A 19,644-nucleotide genomic window follows, 5' to 3' on the forward strand; every position below is an offset into this window, starting at 1 on the left:
TATATATATATATATATAATATATGATAATGTAACGACACGATACATATAGAAACACCATTTGAGTAAGAAAGCCGATGCGGTTTACCCAAAGTGCTCTTAGAGGTCATAGAGAATTTATGTCATGCCGTATCAGTTAGTCTGAGACATTCCGCGGCTTCGGAGCTCGGTGTAAATGCGTGCTGTTAACCACACTCTACATCTTTAAGGCATCTCGGATCTGCCTCTGAGGCATCGTATACGGTAGAGCGGCGAAATTTCGCGGTCCTACTGACTTAATGTCCTCTAAAGTGGTTAATGGATAATTTAACGTCATTGCACAACCCAAACGTAGATATATCTGTTGATAGATACGTGTCGAAGTAGCGACACTATGAATGACTTATATCTCTCGTGTATAACGTGTTGATGCTTGCAAAATTGTCTACGTAAGCGACATGAAACAAGATATAATTTTATCCAAATGTTACTCATCAAGTTTACTCGGCAAATATGCGCACGTATTTCGCGTACGCAATAAATATAATATATTCTTATTGAATCTTAGATGCTTAGCTCTTGAATAGAATCATTTTATCTACAATTATAGAACAACGCAATGACGATTAATAAAGAGCTGAGTGGCGGCTATTAACAACTAACGAAACGAGAGAGAGAAAAATCAAATAATATATAATCCCTCCTATTCTACATATAATAAACCGTATCATGTCACGGAAAAGCCCAAATGACGGATGCCCTTAATATCGAGAATGCCTTTATTACGCTCTGAATTTTGTTTTTTATAATCTTCGTTTTATCCTTTATTATCTCTCTCTTTTTGTGTCTTCTACCGAAAATATAAAATAAAATAAGGCCTATATATAGAGTGAGTAATCTTGAAAACTATTATTGCACTCGCGTAGTACAAGGGCGATGCGCCACACACCGATCTACGAGATATACCAAGATACCGGCAGACATTCCCGAGTCTCGAAACATCCACTCGTCTCTCGAGTATCGGCTAATTGGATACTCCGCAGCCGACACCCAAGGCGACATTTTCTTTTTATAACGCTTCTTTCTTCTTGTCCCTTGTCTCTAGTCGTCGCAGACGTGTATTTCTGTTTGGTCTCACTGTTTCCCGACCTAAGAAACACGACTATTTATCTCTGAAAGACTATGCAGTAAAGAATTCTATTTCACGCGTTAAATAAACTCCATCTATATTTTTCGCTTGAATTCTATAAATTTTACCATAAGTAATAAAAGCATATCAAAAAAAAAAAAAGAAAAATTCATCGCAATTCATTACCAAAGTATAGATAATAAAATCTACCAAGCAGGAAACATGTTTAAGGTACGGTAACGATATTGCGTCAGTAACAAATTCTTTGATACAGAAGTGAAAGAGGAAAAAAGTCACAAAAGCTGTTTGATATCATCTTCGTTGCTTTGTTCTCGTATGAAGTATAAAATTTACTACCGCCGGGGATTTTTGTTAGAGAACAGTGCCTCCGGATATAACTAATTACGCGCACTCAGCGGTGTCGTCGCAGTAGCTTTGTCAGAGGCATTTTATCTCTATGCCAAAATTTTCACTGTCCAGCAAGTCCTTTGACCACGTATATTCTCATTCAGTCTTGCGAGAGATAGGATAACCACGTTGTGATCGTTTAGTTCGTTTTCGTTATATACTTACGTAATTTACGTCAACACGTATTAATGCATTATTAAAGTCGCTGTTTTGAAAAATGATTTAAAAAATATGCTTCGGATAAATTTTACAAGACAAACTATTTGTAGAAATGTATTCAAATATCAAATAAACGATTTGTTCACCTTTTCTCGTTTGAGATAAGAAAAAATGATATTATTCTCCGGGACATATATATCATCGTTCGATTATCCAAAAAAAGAAGCCTTTATTTAAGCGGCTATATTTAACGGTCTGGTTATAAGCGTCTCATAAACGTTAATGTTAATTATCTGCCCCGAGTATATCATCGTGCAATCTTTATGGTGAACTCGTGACACGAAGTTTACGCGGGGGAGAAGGGCGAAATTCCGGGAAGGCGCGCAGGTGCTTGAATAGAGCATAAATTATGGCAGGAGTATACAAAGTTAGCTACGGGAAAGTACTTAGGTACGGCGAGAAAGAAGCGCATATGTCCGTGGTTGACTAGCGGTATTAACTGAGCGTGTAGTATGTGAGTATTCGTATACAAAAATATTCCTCGAACCATAAATCTGTCTTGCTCATAGGTTAACGTGAGAAACGGTTTTATATGATATATTCATACATAATTCTAAAGCTCTTGCATTTTATAATCCACCCTTTTTTTGCCGGTTATTACAGCCGCGTGACAACCAATATTTAACTACCCTTTGATATATTATTAATCGTACGATAATAAAACGAGATTAAAAACAATATACGAGATTTAACAAGATATATTAGGTTTAACTAATAAATGAGCAGCCACTTTCCTACAATTCTGACGTAGAGAAAGGGGAAATGGGAGACTTGAGCTTAACGCCATTTACTGCGGAAACTTCCGATCATGAGAATTAATCGCCCGGGAATGAGGCGTCCGCACGAAAACTGATCCATGGATTTAACGTTCTGATGGATTATGCGGATAGAGAACAATGAATATAACTTCCATTATCTTTCGCTAGCAATCGATATTAATGTCTTTCATATATTTAGTTGTATCGTCCTAAGATGCAGTCTTGAATCAAATTGAAATTACTTTTTACTTTATTTCGAATCAATTTTATCCAGCTAGAGAATTTTCAAATCTATGGATGGTGAGATATAACGCAAGCATCATAAAGTATTTTTTCACTTTTTTTTAAAGGCCGCTATTTGCAACATGCAACAAAATACTTTGTGCGAGCAAATTGGGATACGCGATATTAAAATACAGAGAGTAATACTTCAAAGATGATTGAACAGGACTCTCAGTAAAATGGCCATGAGAGCGGATACAAATTTTCTCGTAACAATATTCTCGGTCAAAGGATTACGTCATAAAGACATGCCATTATACATACAGCGATGGGGAAATAGAAGCGAGAGAGGGAGAGGCGCTATATTACACTCTATCGCTATCAGACATGCATGAAGTTCTATCACTCGTGCATGATTGTGAGCGCACCGTAAATGACTAGTGATGCATACGTTTGCATTTTCGCATAGCGTGGCTCATAAATATGAAAGTAAGTTTTGACATCCTCCTTAGAGAAAATCGCGTCAATACGCGACAACATGGTTCGACTGCTAGCTTTCGCCGGATTGCGATTTTAATGTGATTTTTGCCCAATTTAAAATCTACACGCGTAGTCGACACATTCGTCGTTGTCCTATTGTTAAAAATATTCCAAATTTCAACAATTTACTGTCATTCACAAATTGAATAAAGTAAATGTTGAAAAAAAGAAGTTAGCGATTGAATGGAATTGTGCATGATTATTCTAACGCTTCTCTATCATGGATAAAATTCAAAGTGCACTCTATCATTCTGTGGGCAATATTTCGACGACACACGCATCAAGGACTTCACGTTTTATAATTCGGGACGTAGAATTTTCTACATCTATTTATTTTATACGTATTATCGTATAAACTATTATACGTACAATGTTTTTGGTTTAGACACACCAATTTTTTATGCGCGCGCGTTACGCGATGTTATAAAAAAAGAAAAAACAAGAGAGGTATCAAAATATCAAACGGAGAGGAAAGTGGAACAATCTTTTTACGAGAAAACTTACGTTAACCATTTATAGCGTATTTCTTCTGCTTTCTCTCCGAGATATTCCGCAGTTCTCCTAAGAGAGGTAAGCTGTTTTATAAACTTATAAATCTCCCGAGTATATACATATATTTCAAATATACAAACATAAAGAGAGAAGAAGTTTTAAGTTACTATGCTGCATAAATTCCAATGAACTCCTGCGGCGATTTAAAAAAACACAATAAAATTACAGTTACTTCCGTGAACTGGCTCTGTCATCGTTATTATAACAACGTTACGTTCTTCTACTTGGTATACAATTTAATATGCTGCTTTAATCGTAAAGAATACATAAAATTATTTGTTAATGCCGTTCACACAATTCAAAATATCAAAACATTTATAATACTGTATGATCAAATATAGACGTAAATGTATGCTCGGGTTCTAGAATTGATCAAATATTGCAAGCATAATTACATAATTATTATTCGAGACGTCCATAGCTCATGTTAATCCCATTATATGTAGCTGGATATATACAGTGAGACTGCTAAATTTGTCAGATCCCATCTTATTCCCATTGATCATTTATATCTCCTTAATCTCCTTAATAAATTCTTGCATACTAGATCATGTTATATTCTGAGGAAAATCTAACAGAAATAGAGAAATTTTAAAAGGACTCTGTCTGGGAAAATTTCGGTTGCATAGTAACATTCGTAATGTGTCGTAGCGTCTTCCACGGAGACTGTCTACCGCGTTAATATTTTACGACGAAGTCGGCGCAGACTATAGTGGAAATGACACGCGTGTGGCGTCTATAATATTATTGCACATGAGTACGGCAATAGAGCGAGACACATAGGGCGGATCCGTTGTGGAATTAATCATCGCAAAGACCGTGCACGGTATCTATATACGAGTCTGTCGTAACCGAAAGGACCCTTTAACGATATCATTTACTCTGTACTCTGCAAAGCTCGACGCGAAATTTCCGGCACTTTCTAATGCACTTTCGCAATTCTCGGGGCAACAAACATATCCGACATCTACTGAGATTCGTTTGAGGGGATGTCACTGCGTCGTCATAACACATTCACACCATATCTACGATTAGCTAATAAAGTGGAGTGATATTTTCTCGATGCCGGTATCACCAATGTTAGTATCCGCAAGCTGGGAATCGCAAAGCTTAGATCGATGTGTTTTTTTTTTTTTTAAAGACCAGCGTACGGCTTATGTTGGATACGCGTGTGCAAAGTTGGATAACTTGTTTGTGTAAAGAAGTTATCGTTATACAGCGGTATAAAATTGCGAATCTTGCCCGAGGCGAGATTGAAGCGGCACGTGTGCATCCTACATTGTAGCGAGCAAGTCGTAATTACGCGTTGTCGAGAGAACACGTTGTTTCGAGCTCGCGTTAATAACGGGCGCGCGCGGGGCATGATTTATATCGTAGCCTATTTAAGTGGCGATTAGCGCTTCGCACGGAGTTACGCATGCCAGTCGTCCGCTTAACAAGCTTAAACTTAAATTACCGTATTAATCGCACGGGATATCTAACGAAGTAGCCACACCTGAGCGGTCGAGCGGTATCGCAAATATACCGCCTGGTATATTCCCGGAACATCCTAAACGTATAATTGCATTAACGGAAACCTCGCGACCGTACGACATCTTGCCGGTAAATTTGCTCAAGTTGCAGCATCACCTACGGACATATGCCGGCGCGTGTGCCGCGCATACATGCACATACATACATATTTGACAGCAAAGATATTTCAAGGATAAGGGACTGGGTTAACAGAGGAAAAATAGAATCCTAAGGGAGACGTGAAGCATTCGCGAGTGTAAAGAAAGACTGCTCCGATGTAGGCTTGCGCGATCATAAATTCCGCGAAACGACGGTACATCCAGCCAAATTATACATTGCATAAAATATTCCGCCCAGTTTCTAGCCCGAAAGTATTTCGTATGAGATAATATCTTCTTCTCTTCCGGTCTGTTTCTGCTCTTATTCGTTCACTTGACTGTAGAGAGAAAGAAAGGGTGGGAAGCTGGGATTGTATCAGAGAATAAAGATGAATAAATAGAAGGGGAAAAAAAAATTGCTCTCCAATACACATTTATATATGTCAGATAAATGGGAAGAGTACGGAAATAAAACAAAATGATTCAATATGCTAAAGTTATCAAATAATCTCTCTTTCAAAGTAGTAACTAGAATTCTTGTTTTTTGCAGTGCTATTCCCGCGTCGGCACAGTGAGAAACAAAGGTGCAGCGAGAGAATACCGTATTTAATTAGCGTTCCTTCGTCAGTCGCGTCGGAAAGATGAATCCTACGGTCGGGTCGTGCACGGTCACGTATGAAAGACATTCGCGAAACACGGCTTTTATCATGAAAATGTAATGGTATGACTAATTAGTTTTCTAAAGCAGGAAAAGACTAATGGCATTACGTTTATAACTACTTCGAAAGATGCGCCTCTGCAATTAAGATAATTTTTCGTGAGTGTGGAAAAGATTTTATGCTCTATACTTATATAAAAATAGAAGCCAATAAGAAGTCATATGAAGTGAATATATTTTATAGTTACGTTATGAACAAGAGTTGTGCAACGACAAGATGCGCATCTAGAAAATAACATCGTGTCATCATTTCCATTTTCCATCTACATGAAACGTCAGGATACGTTCGTTCCTTGTGAGATATAATAGATACGGTGGTCATATCGTTGAACTACGGAAGATAGTGGGATCAAATTTACTGGACATGTTCAGCGGGCCGTCAAATCGGATCGTATATTAGAACATTTTTTCTCAGACATTCGAATCGAAATGCCTATACCGTGTCGCTAAAAAAAAAAATGAAAAATGAAAAAATATGGCGTCGACTGGATGAAAGCTGCTGCAGTATCGCCAGTATCTCGGATCTTCGATGAAATCAATTGAAAAATTTTTTCGAATCGCACCGAAAAGTTGCATCGAGCTCAGATTCTTTGACGACGATACTCGAACGAATCGGCGCAGCAGGACGCGGCGCGAATCTGTTGCAAGCAGGCAATTGGAGTGGAAAAGTTGGGCAAACGAGAATCTCTCGGTTTAACCCGAACACGAATTGAAAATCTTTCTCCGGCAGGCAGTACTACATCTACTGATGCTTGAACTTCGAAGCGTAGTTAGAGAAGAAGGCATTTTAAATCAAGCATTTGACGTGAATAGAAAATAGATTTTTAATTCCTTTTTTATAGGATAATCTCTCATTTTCGGAGTAAAATACAAGATAATATATAAATATAAATGCGAGTGTAAATTATGTTTTCTCTCATTGCTTTCATTATGAAGAATTAATTAAATATTGCTTTTTTTATCAGTTTCATGAAAATAATCGAATATTCAATTGAGGTTTTGAGAAAACATTTTATCGCAGAGGTGAAGATAAACAATCAAAATACCATTGCCGCTTAAATGTTTCCAACTGCTGCAAGCATCGAACGAGAGGTGAATCCCAACTGAATCAGATCAAAGGATAAAGTCTTGTTTCCATTGTCATCCAACACTTTGATCTCACATATACGCGATACGTTACTCCTCAGCGAAGGACAATGGTATAAAGTTTCTAGTCGTTCTCAATCGCTACGAGTTTTGAAACATAGTAATAGGATTCCTCGCGTCGCGACTCGCGTAACATAAAGGATTTATACAGATACTCACCTGACGTGGAAACAGGGATGAAAAGCAGCTGGATTATCCTGTGCGGAGAAGTTCGGCAAAGTACCATGAAGCAGAGCGAGCCGCACCACAAGAAGTATGCCAAACTGCAAACATTAAACAGTCGATGAATTTTCATATTGTTATAGAGAAGTATTTTTCTTTACGAAACATTCAAGAGTACTTTATACCAATGTGAAATGTAGATTTGAAAGCTTCAGTTATTCTTACACAAGCATAATAAAATTTGTTTCCTTTATATCTTTAAGTACTAATAATTAAGAGGGAAAAACTTGAATTATAAAATATAAATATCTTATATATAGTCATGTGAATATAACTGAATAAATCTGTGACATCGAGAATCAAGTGTCTCTTATTTTGAATTAAGATGAGTTTACATTATTTTAGTTGGGTTATAAATTATTCTTACATTTCAGAAGATAAAAAGAGTGAAATAAAACATAACCATAAGACAGTCTGTACTTTTAGGCTGTTATTCAAATTGTAGCTCATTGATCTACTGCATGATATGATAGAGACATAAAAATTTTATGCAGAAATATAGAAACTTTTATACGATTTTCTATGATACAATAAAATAAATCGACAGAGTTAATGTGTACTTAAAACAAACGGATAATAAAGAGAAAATTTCGCATTTTTTTACATATGTCTATCATGTTTATAATATTGTTATTTTATTTTATTTTCAATTATCAATTTATGAGAAATCCAGTGGGAAAGCTAGTAACAGGGGTCTCGCAATACTGCTACTAATGGGTGCGACATGTATCACAGTCACGTTTTCTTAAATGGTTGAATTAAGTAACGCGATTCGCGAGTCTGAATAGTAAAGAAGGAAACGTATTCGCTTCATAGTCTCCGCCACGTCGAGACGTCGTCACGTTCACGCTGGGGATGACACGGGTCCGTCGTCACATTTCCGTCACGTTCTTCGCAGAGCTCGCTAACTCAATAGACGTCCGTACCATCCTCCGATAGACCACTCTCCATCCCTTATTCCGGAGTTATCCGGGACCATCGCTGGCCCTCTCACTGTCTCTCCGCCTTTGTACCTATGTCGGGGCACCTCTCGCTCACATTCTTGTCGATGGACAGACATAGTGGTGAGTGGTTCTGGAAGAGACGGAGAGCCGGACAATATCTGCCAATTCGAGGTATTCATATCCTCCAGGATCGAAGTCGACAGACTAGGATAGCGTTCATCCTAAAGCGATCGTACGAACACGTCGTATATACGTAATGCCGTCATCGAAACGCCGCATGTACATCCCGTCGAGACGTCCGACATCAGCGATGTCGGTCTTGTTCTTCGATGGGAAGCTCTTGGAATATTGTATTACGCCGCCACGATATCCCGGTTGACCCGCGGAACACGGCGAGCGAGGCGAAAATTCAATTCCGATAAACATCCGATGCGCACGAAATGTCGTATCGCATATCAATGCAGCTTTTCTCAACATTGCAAACATTTAACCATAAATAGATATATGACCATAGTTTTTTTTCTTATAATATTCAAATATAGTAATAAAGAGATAACGTTATGTGTAGTGTAAAGATTACAATACAAGAGATTAATTAATACAAAATTTTATATATACATATATATATATATATATATATATATATATATATATTTTTTTTTTTTTTTTTATAAAGATTTCTTTTATTTTTCTTTGAAAACACGAGTTACCTCGTTACAAGCATGCCCTTAAAGCCTGAAAAAAAGGAAGTTACTTTGTATCATATATATATATATTTCTTATTCTTTTTTTAAAGAGATTTCTTCTAATTTTTATTTCTTTTAAAATTCTACGAGAATGCATCTTTTACTTCTTAGACATTCAATTAAATATTGATTATCGACTAATTCAATAATGGCAAAGTAGCCGAAGAAACCAATTGCAATAATGCATTTCTTATCACTGGTATAACAGTTTCGATCGTAATTTATCTTTGAAGTTACAGTATCTTAAGGAAGAGTAAGACAAACGAGAGTTAAACGCTAAGCTAATCAGATAACATTGAGCATAGCAATGTACAATCAGTAAACAGCACATGTAGCTAATAGATTGGCCTATTGATTAGGTTTGTCACCTCAGTGTTAGCAGTTTGATGCGTCTTTAGCACTTGGCCTTGACTCCAATACAAGAGCAATGACATTTCAGTAACGCAATAAGTTTCGTTACCAATCGTAAAATATTTTGAAGCAAATCTATTTGAGTGTGTGTGCAGATTATTTGTCTCTTAAAAACCGTAATTTGTTAGCAAATCAAATTAATTTATCTGTTTATTTAAAAATTAATTTCGCCGACACAAGTATATAACAAATGACATGTCTATAAGTAATGGTGAGACATTATCCCACAAGTAAAAAACGAGATATCCTTATCTTAATTTACTGAACTAAAGAAATTGATAAATTTGACAGGCGTTTAATGCTGACTGAAATAGTACTTATCCTTGGATATTAGTGGTCTTTCTCGGTGATAAAGACTTGTGAAGTATCGTTGAAAACGACGTACCTGAGAACGTGTAAGTGCTATGGGCTGACGGAAACGACAGGGGTGGAAAGAGATTCGTGATATGTAGATAACTGTGTGAGGGTAGGTCGTGTGCAAGCACGCCTCCCTCGTTCGGCGGCATAAATTAGCATAACTCAGAATCGTGTTCGGTTAAAGTACCCTCTATGCGCAACCTTTATTCCCGTATTGGGCCACGTGATGGGTAGTGTGTTGCTCTGACTTACACAATAGATCTTAAAGATAATGTATTACCTTATTTAGCAATTTCTGCTCCGAGAAGAAAATTGTACAACTTAATTTATTGCCTGATTATTTAAGACGGAATGTTACGGGTAATTTAATGCATCACTTGAAGTTTATTCCATAGAAAAATTAAGATCGTTAAATTATTATTTATATATCATTCTAACAGTTATCAAATATATATTCTTAATAACCACGAAGTATACCTGCTAACAAACTCATAATATATAATAGTTACCAAGAAATATACTATTCTTGAATCTTTATCGAAGGCATTCTTGTCGGTAGGTGTGCTTGATACAATGCCGTCTAAATTAATTCGCGGTAATAAAGATGATGAGCGCCGCGCCGCCAAAGCTTGTGTTTCTCGAGCATGAACATCGACGATCGTAAAACGCCGAAGATTTAATAGCACTTCATAAAATCCTTTTAGGGGTTACATGATGTCATAATAATCGACCAGCATGACTTCGATGAACCCGTACCAAAAATACGGAATTCACACACACACATTCTCTATCGCAATAAAATTTATCATCTCATTTAAGATTTTTTTTTTTTAATTCAAAGTACTTCACACCTTTTGCGTGGATTTTGCCACAAGTGAGCGGGAGAAAGAAAGAGAACTTTTTAAGAAGCTTTATCATTCGCAAAAAAAACTTCAAATCTCATTTAAAAATTAAGTTACCAAAGAGGATTCTACATTAAGCGCATAAAATGTTTGATCAGAATTAAACTGTGCAAATTTTTCAATTCTTTGAAGCATTCAAAGTCTTCTATCAAGTTAAATATTCAATTCAATATTTAATATTTAATGAATATATTTAATTTAATATATAATTTAAATAAATTTTGAATGAAAGACAATTTGCGTGCGTGTGTAATCATGTAATCATCGCTGTTATTTAACAAAACTAATTACCAGAAAGCTGATTATTATTGTGGGTATCAATAGCAAACCCGTGCCATATTCCCGATTGTCGAGCGTCATGCAATACCCATTTATGTGAATCATATATCATCCTGTTGATCTTTTGAAACTGCCGCTATTTCATTCCACGCTTCGCTCGCTACACGGTTTGTCTTGCTGCATAGCAATTCAGGAGGATGTTATTTATTTTCCACGACCGTGAAGAGAAATTCTCAACGTCGAGTGTATCTATGGTAACGATCGTTAAATTTGCTTAAGACGTAAACTGTTGTAAACATCGGTGTCTAACTACAGTTGAGCGATAAAAACGAAAGATATCGGTCGTTAAGAATTAACGATGCGGACACGGAATAGGGGATCCGTGCTAATTCCGCGGATTATAGAAGAGCGACGATCGTGTTTTCTTAGCACGTAGGTAATCCCTTTTAGGAGTAACACCAAGCAGAGAGACACTAGTAGCAGTTATACTACTACAGCACGCGTATATAAAATTACAAACAATCAACAAACATTTGATCAGAATTTTTTTCTTCTTCTTCTATAATTCAATAAATCTTGTGAATAACACAATCAAGGATAAATCAATAGTACCACGATACAATACGGTTCAATTGCCGCCGAGACTTACTGAAGCTTGATTTTTCCATTAATTCAGTTACGTGATAAGTTGAGGGTGCACGGATTTAAATGGATGAATATAGTCATGGGGTATTCCTACAATTCCCTGGATACCAGAAGTGCAGACATTGTCGTTAATACAATAATAACAAAGCCGGTCGTTCCTGCCACTCGTCTGCAAATCCTATAAGGTTTTCACACGTGACTGAACGTACATGGTGCGTTAAGAGGGTCCAATCCACTTTGACCATTACCTACTCATCTATACTTCAGATTGTTATAGAGTCAATCTTCTCCTCGCAATTCTTTAAAAATGTTACTGATTGCCATCAACAGTCGAAATTAAAGTAATATTGATTTATTGACATGGAACTTATCACCGAACTCGCTTCAAAACAAATTCAAAAATAATTTTATCATGACTATTAATTTAGCGAGTTTCTATTGCGAGTTTAAAATACATAATACACTAATTATCATTATTATGTGTAAATATACAGACGCACAGATTTATTTTAACTTACTGAAACGAGTAATGCTGCTGCACGCCTTGAGAAATATCTAGAATCGTCGTTCCATTTGGCTTCGAAAATAGACCTGAAAAATTAATGTATAACGCATGAGTCTAAAGACTATTTTTCTCTCACAAGTTATATATTACGTTTATTATTATAACAAATAAACTTAATACTTTGCTAGTATAATATTACTAAGAAATTAATAATACATATGATTAACATTTAAAAAAAGTTAAATTTCAACATGGAATTCAAATATTCTAAAATATTTTGACCGTATTTTTCACCCCGTCACGAAAAGCACATTTACCGCTTTGAAACATGCGACATAGAATTTATATTAATTTAATTGTCAATTACATACAGTCACGTTATCTTTGAGAAGTAAAGAAACTTTGTATTTCACGATTTTTTTTCGTCTAAGATCCAACTATTGCAAATCTCTTAAATTAATTACATTAATTCTAACGCATATAAGTATAATTGAAATCAAGATAACTATATCAATCTAAAGTTTACTTCGCGACATCAAACCTTACGTTTCCGCGCTGGAAGGTACATTACGCTCCAGCGCTGAGGGCTTAAACACTTACCTCTTGATTGAATGCCAGGAACGACAGAGATCGTAAAGAAGGTTTAGTGCCAGAACAGTAACGCCAGTTTCCTTCGCCAACATCGACAGGGCACCCAGACAAACACTGGACCATATGTAAGCCGTCTGTTGACTGTAAAAAAAAAAGAAATTTAAAAATTAAATAAAAAATATACAATCATAAACTGAATTATATTTCCTACTTGGAATAGGAGAACATAAATCAATGACTATTTTTATTTTCAGACTTGTTTATAAATATTGCAGATTTAATTATAAAATAATTATAAACTCAAAATAAATAATAATTATAAATTAATAGTTAACAAACAAGCGTTCTTCAATTGTGTCAAATACGACGCTTTGTAATTTCTTTTTATTACAAAAAAAATATACACCAGATTCAATATTACACGAATAAAAAATTCTGTAAAAAATAAAAAATGTATTTATAATATAAAATCTTTTCATATAATTTTGTTATTTTATTATAAAATAAATATGTGCAAAATCTTGTATAAAATAATTTAAAATTTCATAACGAGAATCCTTTACGTAATAACAAAAATATATTGATCTCTATAGATATATTTCGCACACATGTGATATCTCTAATATATTTTGTTCTTTGTATCGAATATAAATACCAATATTAGGAAACAATTCTCGCATAGATCCAAAGACATGTAGGATTTATTCGTTTACGTTGGTTGACGTCTACATCAATCTATGTCAAGTGACAGATCCGTTACAAGATGTCGCTCGGGATTTTAGGAACAACAGGACCGATGCGAAACTGATCTGCCGAGACAAGATCATAGCTCCTCGGCAACTCACAGTTAAAAACAGGCTAAAAGTGCCGCGGCAAAATGAAAGTGTTTCTTTCAATTTACATCAAAGCTTTCTAAGCAAGATTAATAGCAACTCGCCACAGCTACAGCGGAGAGCAAGCGAGAATGTACTCATTCTGTAGAAAGGTAAAGCGGTCGAGGATCAAGAGAACGACGAGAGTCTCGAGTAAGTTAAATATATAATTGGAATTAATCATCGGTCGCTTACTCGCCAAGGGATTTAAACGCGCAACGTGAATCGTGAGAGACACTGAATAAAGGTGGAGAATCTAAGAGACACTAGTTAGAAAAAAAAGAAGGTAAGCATAGAGCGAGGCGATGAAGTAAAAGTGGAAGGAAACGAAGGAGAAAGAGTACTCAAAGGCAGCCAAGAGTAATCAATTTATCAGGTTCGAAGACAAGCATCTTACCCTCCCGGCCAGCCATTGGCTGCTCGACGTTAGTCCTACAGACGGAGTTTTATCTTCTTGTCTTCCGCAACCGCTCTTTTATGTTGGAATACGACATTCAAGGAAGCTTTTTAATGCTTTTGCAATTGAGTTCGTTTTTACAGATTCTTCGTCTATATTAAATTTGTTTTAAGTATTACCCCCGAATGTGTGCCAGACTTTCCTATAGTTAATTAAATTTATTCCAGAAATGGTATAAGAGAGAGAGAGAGAGAGAGAGAGAGAGAGGCGAGAAATACATCTACAGTGAATTAAAATAAATATTGCTAAAATAATGTCTTCTCAGAAACATAATTGAAATTGTTTTGTGCGTAAAGTCATTCTTCTTCTAGCTCTAACACTGAAGATCGATGTGAGCGACCCCCGGGGCACATTTACGACGCTTCCGCATAGCTATGCTAGTAGTTCGTGGAGTAAATTAGTTTAGTTTATAATTTTCAGGTTCTATGTTCATGAAAACGAATGGGGGTCGCTATTTTGGCGTCAGACTAGCGTCGTCGCGACATTAAGCGTCGCTCGACATTCTTGACGTAGACGCAGTTTCTAAGTTCCCTCGAGTTTACAGGAGGGTATTATATATCAACTTCGTAACTCATTAGATATGTATGTGAAAGAGAACAAGTTTTCTTTTTTCAGCACAATTACCAAATTATCTTTTGTGTAACTCCAAAATTTTAAATTTGTTATACATATTTTATATGAAAAGATACAATACATAAATATAAATTTAATATATAAAACGTTTATGCGTTCGTATTTGCATTAACATGAAAAAGAAATTAAATACAAACAATCAACTAGCCAGTAAGTCTATAAGAGTTTAAGCCATACTCACCCGTGATAGGCAAGGAAGGACAGTAAAAAGAAAATGCACGCTAGAACGTCCGCTCTGCCTACGATCCCAGTCACCTGCAACATAAAAGGAGATGAGATATAGTAATAATGTTACAGCGTCACAGTAGCGTTGCTGCGATATATAAATGTCAGATATAAATATTTGCATTTTTATAATGTATATATATCTGGTGTGTATATATATCTATATACTGTACTAGGAAGTTAAGACTCAAGCACGTGTACTTCATCTTGTACTCAGAAATTTTATTCAACAAGTTGCGGTTATACGAAAATAACTCGTCGTTTGAGTTTCTCTTAGGAGCGAAAAGAAAGTGGAAGTGCAATAGAGGCAAAGACTGTGCCTAGATCCTCTCAGAAAATACGAAGCGACAGCATGATATTGGATTTAGTGGTGTAAAACGAGAAGGCTGATCCGGAAGATATGTGAAGAAGCCAAACCAAAGATCTTTGTGGCAAACGAGATGACGGACAAGACGAGCGAGTACATAAAAGTGCGAAAGAGAAAAGAAAGTGGGCAGTGTTAATATTGTATCCAAGTTATCGACAGTCTAGCATGAGTGAATAACCGATATTCTCAAGGATCAACTCCAGCTAGGGAAGCCGACCTGCTACCGGAAGCTGGATTTACCCGTCGTACTCATCTCTCTTCCTTCCTTCCTTCCTTCCGTCCTACTAGGCTAGAGTACCAGGTGTACCTCTAAAATTTACGAACCCCGTCTATCACGCCGGAACGACCAACCTCCCACCTCTTAACGAATTAATTCCACGGAGAATCGCAGGGATACAATCTGCCAGGGCAACAGAAATGCGAGACAGAAATGGTGAGAAATCAGCGAATTTCCGGTATAAAGTTCTTTCTGAAGAAACATCATAGAATTCTTTTTCTTAAATCGAAACATTTCAGTATTTCAAATATCTTATTGAGATAATATATCTAAACACTCTAGCCATTGATGTGTATATATGTTTGTGTGTGTATTTGAATTTAGTATTAATTACACGTACACAACACATATTGATTAAACACACATTTGATTAAAATGTCATTAATTATATATTTGAACAATTTAATGTAAATATTTGAAATAATTCTCGCATAATAATATAGCAAAGTTAGTTAAATAGTAAAGTTAAATTAATCATAGTTATTAAGCGCGAATTGTTGATACCTTATTTAGTAATATATTATTCTCCGATACGCTTGGCACATAATTCAAAGATGCATTAAAAATAAACGATATTATGATTCATAACCAACGTTAAAATTATTATTGAGAACTGTAATTATAGATATGTACGAGAGACATTGATGAATATATGCTTTCAGCGGCGCGCGAAAACGGAGATGCAATTAATCATTCAATTACAGCAAAACAGCACCAGGAAGAAGAGTAACAATTAGCATTTATCCTTCAACTGCGGCATGAGTACGAAATATGTGAAATACATCGGCAAAATAGTATACTTTTAACGATTCATATAAAAAAGGAAAGAAATATTTTATCAGTATTACTTAAAATGTCTTCGAAAATATTGTTTTGTATCCCGAACATTCAAACAAAGTTCGCAGAAAATAAACACTGAGTTGACATTTCATTACAATCTCATCCTTTTTTGCCATATCTTCATCCTTGCTGCTCGTGTAGCAAGTGGACCCGAAGGAAATCTTGCTCGGGGAAACAATACTCCGTCAATGTCAAGGGGAATGAGAGCCGAGTTCGAAGCAGGCTCTCTCTGCTAGAAGCATGGAACCATAACCGAAGGGTCTGCTTAAGATAACAGAGATTACGATGACCACTTTGCGATAGATTCCTTCGGCACCTGTCAGATTTATGGCGAGGGATAATGGGCAATTCTCCAAAACAAAGAATGGCCAAGAGATATTTATCCTCACTTGCAAATAATGGGCCTTTAAACAATGGAGAAATAAATGCAAAGTGATGCAGAAGATAAATGAATAATAAAATCGTTTATTACTCATTTCAATGGTCTCATAAAAAAAAATGTGTTTTCTTCAATTTGTATTACACAACAATTATTCTCATATATTTCATCCATATATTTCCGAAAAGTCAGTAGACTGCTTTTTATTCTTAGGCTGCAAATAAATACATATGTAAGCATATTTTTTTCTAAAAGATAAATTCGACATAGAAGAAATAGGGTGACTAAAGACAGCGATTTGTGATCGCTTGCGTTACACGCATAACTCGATGGATTTACGATAGAGACAGATGCGAGCCAGTGAGAAGGCTGATGCCGTTCATTCGATTCGACACCAGTTTGCTCTAGTTTGTACTTAGTCGAACTCCATTAGCATCTCACTCGTTCTGGAGTTCTAATTGATTATATGAAGCGCTACACTTTCTTAAGAGTTCGCTTGTTATTTTGAGATAACTCAAAGTGTCCTAGTTTTCTTTAAGTTTTCTTCCTCAATACTTTTCTTTTTATATCAATACATTTTTCTTTTTTTACTCATTTCAATGGTCTCATAAAAAAAATGTGTTTTCTTCAATTTGTATTACACAACAATTATTCTCATATATTTCATCCATATATTTCCGAAAAGTCAGTAGACTGCTTTTTATTCTTAGGCTGCAAATAAATACATATGTAAGCATATTTTTTTCTAAAAGATAAATTCGACATAGAAGAAATAGGGTGACTAAAGACAGCGATTTGTGATCGCTTGCGTTACACGCATAACTCGATGGATTTACGATAGAGACAGATGCGAGCCAGTGAGAAGGCTGATGCCGTTCATTCGATTCGACACCAGTTTGCTCTAGTTTGTACTTAGTCGAACTCCATTAGCATCTCACTCGTTCTGGAGTTCTAATTGATTATATGAAGCGCTACACTTTCTTAAGAGTTCGCTTGTTATTTTGAGATAACTCAAAGTGTCCTAGTTTTCTTTAAGTTTTCTTCCTCAATACTTTTCTTTTTATATCAATACATTTTTCTTTTTATTCTTGGAAGCGTGGACTATTATTCAAATATTAATAACCCATTGACTAACGTCAGAATATCTGTGCCAATTTTATGCACATTATAAAATTACTAAATAATATTATCTTGAAATCTTTTATATTTTTCATTTTTTATTATTTTTCAAAGATATTTGAATAATATAATTAATTATTAAATTAGTTATTAAATTACATATTTTTACAAAACTGAAATGTCGCTCGTATTTATAATATTCTTGTCGTGTAAATAGCAATCTAACAATAAGATTAAAAGTATTTATTTTTACGTTTCTCTCAGTTTTATTTTTGTATGCAATAGCAAATCAAGCGCGCGTATCTACGTTTATATAATATTAATATTCTCACAAATTAATTAATTAATATCGTCATTTAACGCGGTTAAACCACAGGTGACAAGAGGAGAGAAAAGTAATGATGCGTGTCAACGATGACATGCAACGATCTGCAACATATGTCAAATTTTCAGTGTGAGTGATAAGCTCTCTGTGCGGGATGATGTCACAATCAATTGTACATTTAGCGAAAGATAATTCTGGTAGAGCACACGATGAGTATAACTATTTTAATTAGGTGATTCGCAAATATTTCGCGAATGATTGAAACAAGTAAGTAAATCAAATTATTATTTTAAATGTCATATCCTGCTCCATATGAATCAGTTAACTCATATTCATATATACTACACATAACACTCATTATATTATATATCACTTGAAACTAAATTAGACGAATGAAGATGAAGATGTAACTCTCTCTCTCTCTCTTTTTTTCTCTTTGCTCCACTTTGATCAGCATTAATATTTCTGACTTTGCGATATACGTACGTTTTAACGATGATATAAAATTAAACGTTCAAATACTATACGATGGTATGAGGAAAGACGTATATTCGGCTCAATCCCTGGCGTTGAATCTTCTGTGAAGGAAACACTCCACGAACCGGAACGATTGCGCAGCTTCATGTTTAATTTGGCCTAAAACCGAGCTCTGCGGGTAAATCCATCCCCTCGAACACGCCCGTCCCTTTCCGCGCGCTCACAAAATTCATCCCTTCCGCGGAACCGACGTAAACCGATAGAAGGGTTCGGGCCTCTTTCACTAGCAATATACACTGATACGGCAACGACGTCGTAACCACGAAACGACAGCTCGGTCACTTGGTTCTCATGCTGCAGTCTAAGCGCCAACGAGGCGCTTCTCACGAAAGAGAACATTGCCGTGAAGTATAAAGGCGTTAAGAGAGAGAGAGAGCATCTTGTTTGAAATGTACACGGTAGCGTGATTACCTTACGCCGTAACAACAAGTCAATTGCAGTAAACATGCTTGCAATGCGTATGCCTAGTAACAACGAGCCTTAACTTAAAATGCTTTTCATTTACAGTTAATCATCTCCGTAGATTAAACTAAAGCAAGAAAAAAGCCGCCAAGTGTTACATTTAATTACATTTTATTTGAAAATAATAATAAAAATGATAAGAAAGATTAAATCACAAAAATTTACATTAAATTATTTTTCTGTTATTATATATGATAATCACATTTTTTTAGATATCATATATAAGATAGAATTATTTCTCTTTTAAACTTATATATTTATATATAATA

At 35.6% G+C, this 19,644-nt stretch overlaps 1 protein-coding gene across 1 annotated transcript in view; it reads right to left on the reverse strand.

Moving 5' to 3' along the window:
• The window catches only part of LOC115238929 (protein O-mannosyl-transferase TMTC1-like), a 131,445-nt gene that overhangs the window by 46,526 nt on the left and 65,275 nt on the right, over window positions 1–19,644 (reverse strand). Inside the window, exons 3-6 of the mRNA XM_029813125.1 lie at window positions 15,026–15,099; window positions 12,892–13,023; window positions 12,305–12,377; window positions 7,440–7,543 (exon numbers count right to left, since the gene is read on the reverse strand). Coding sequence (XP_029668985.1) covers window positions 7,440–7,543; window positions 12,305–12,377; window positions 12,892–13,023; window positions 15,026–15,099 — 383 coding nt within the window. The remainder of the gene's footprint in view (window positions 1–7,439; window positions 7,544–12,304; window positions 12,378–12,891; window positions 13,024–15,025; window positions 15,100–19,644) is intronic.

This window comes from Formica exsecta, unplaced genomic scaffold (assembly GCF_003651465.1).
Source record: "Formica exsecta isolate Colony F162 unplaced genomic scaffold, ASM365146v1 scaffold116, whole genome shotgun sequence".
In the NCBI taxonomy this organism is placed as follows: Eukaryota; Metazoa; Arthropoda; class Insecta; order Hymenoptera; family Formicidae; genus Formica; species Formica exsecta.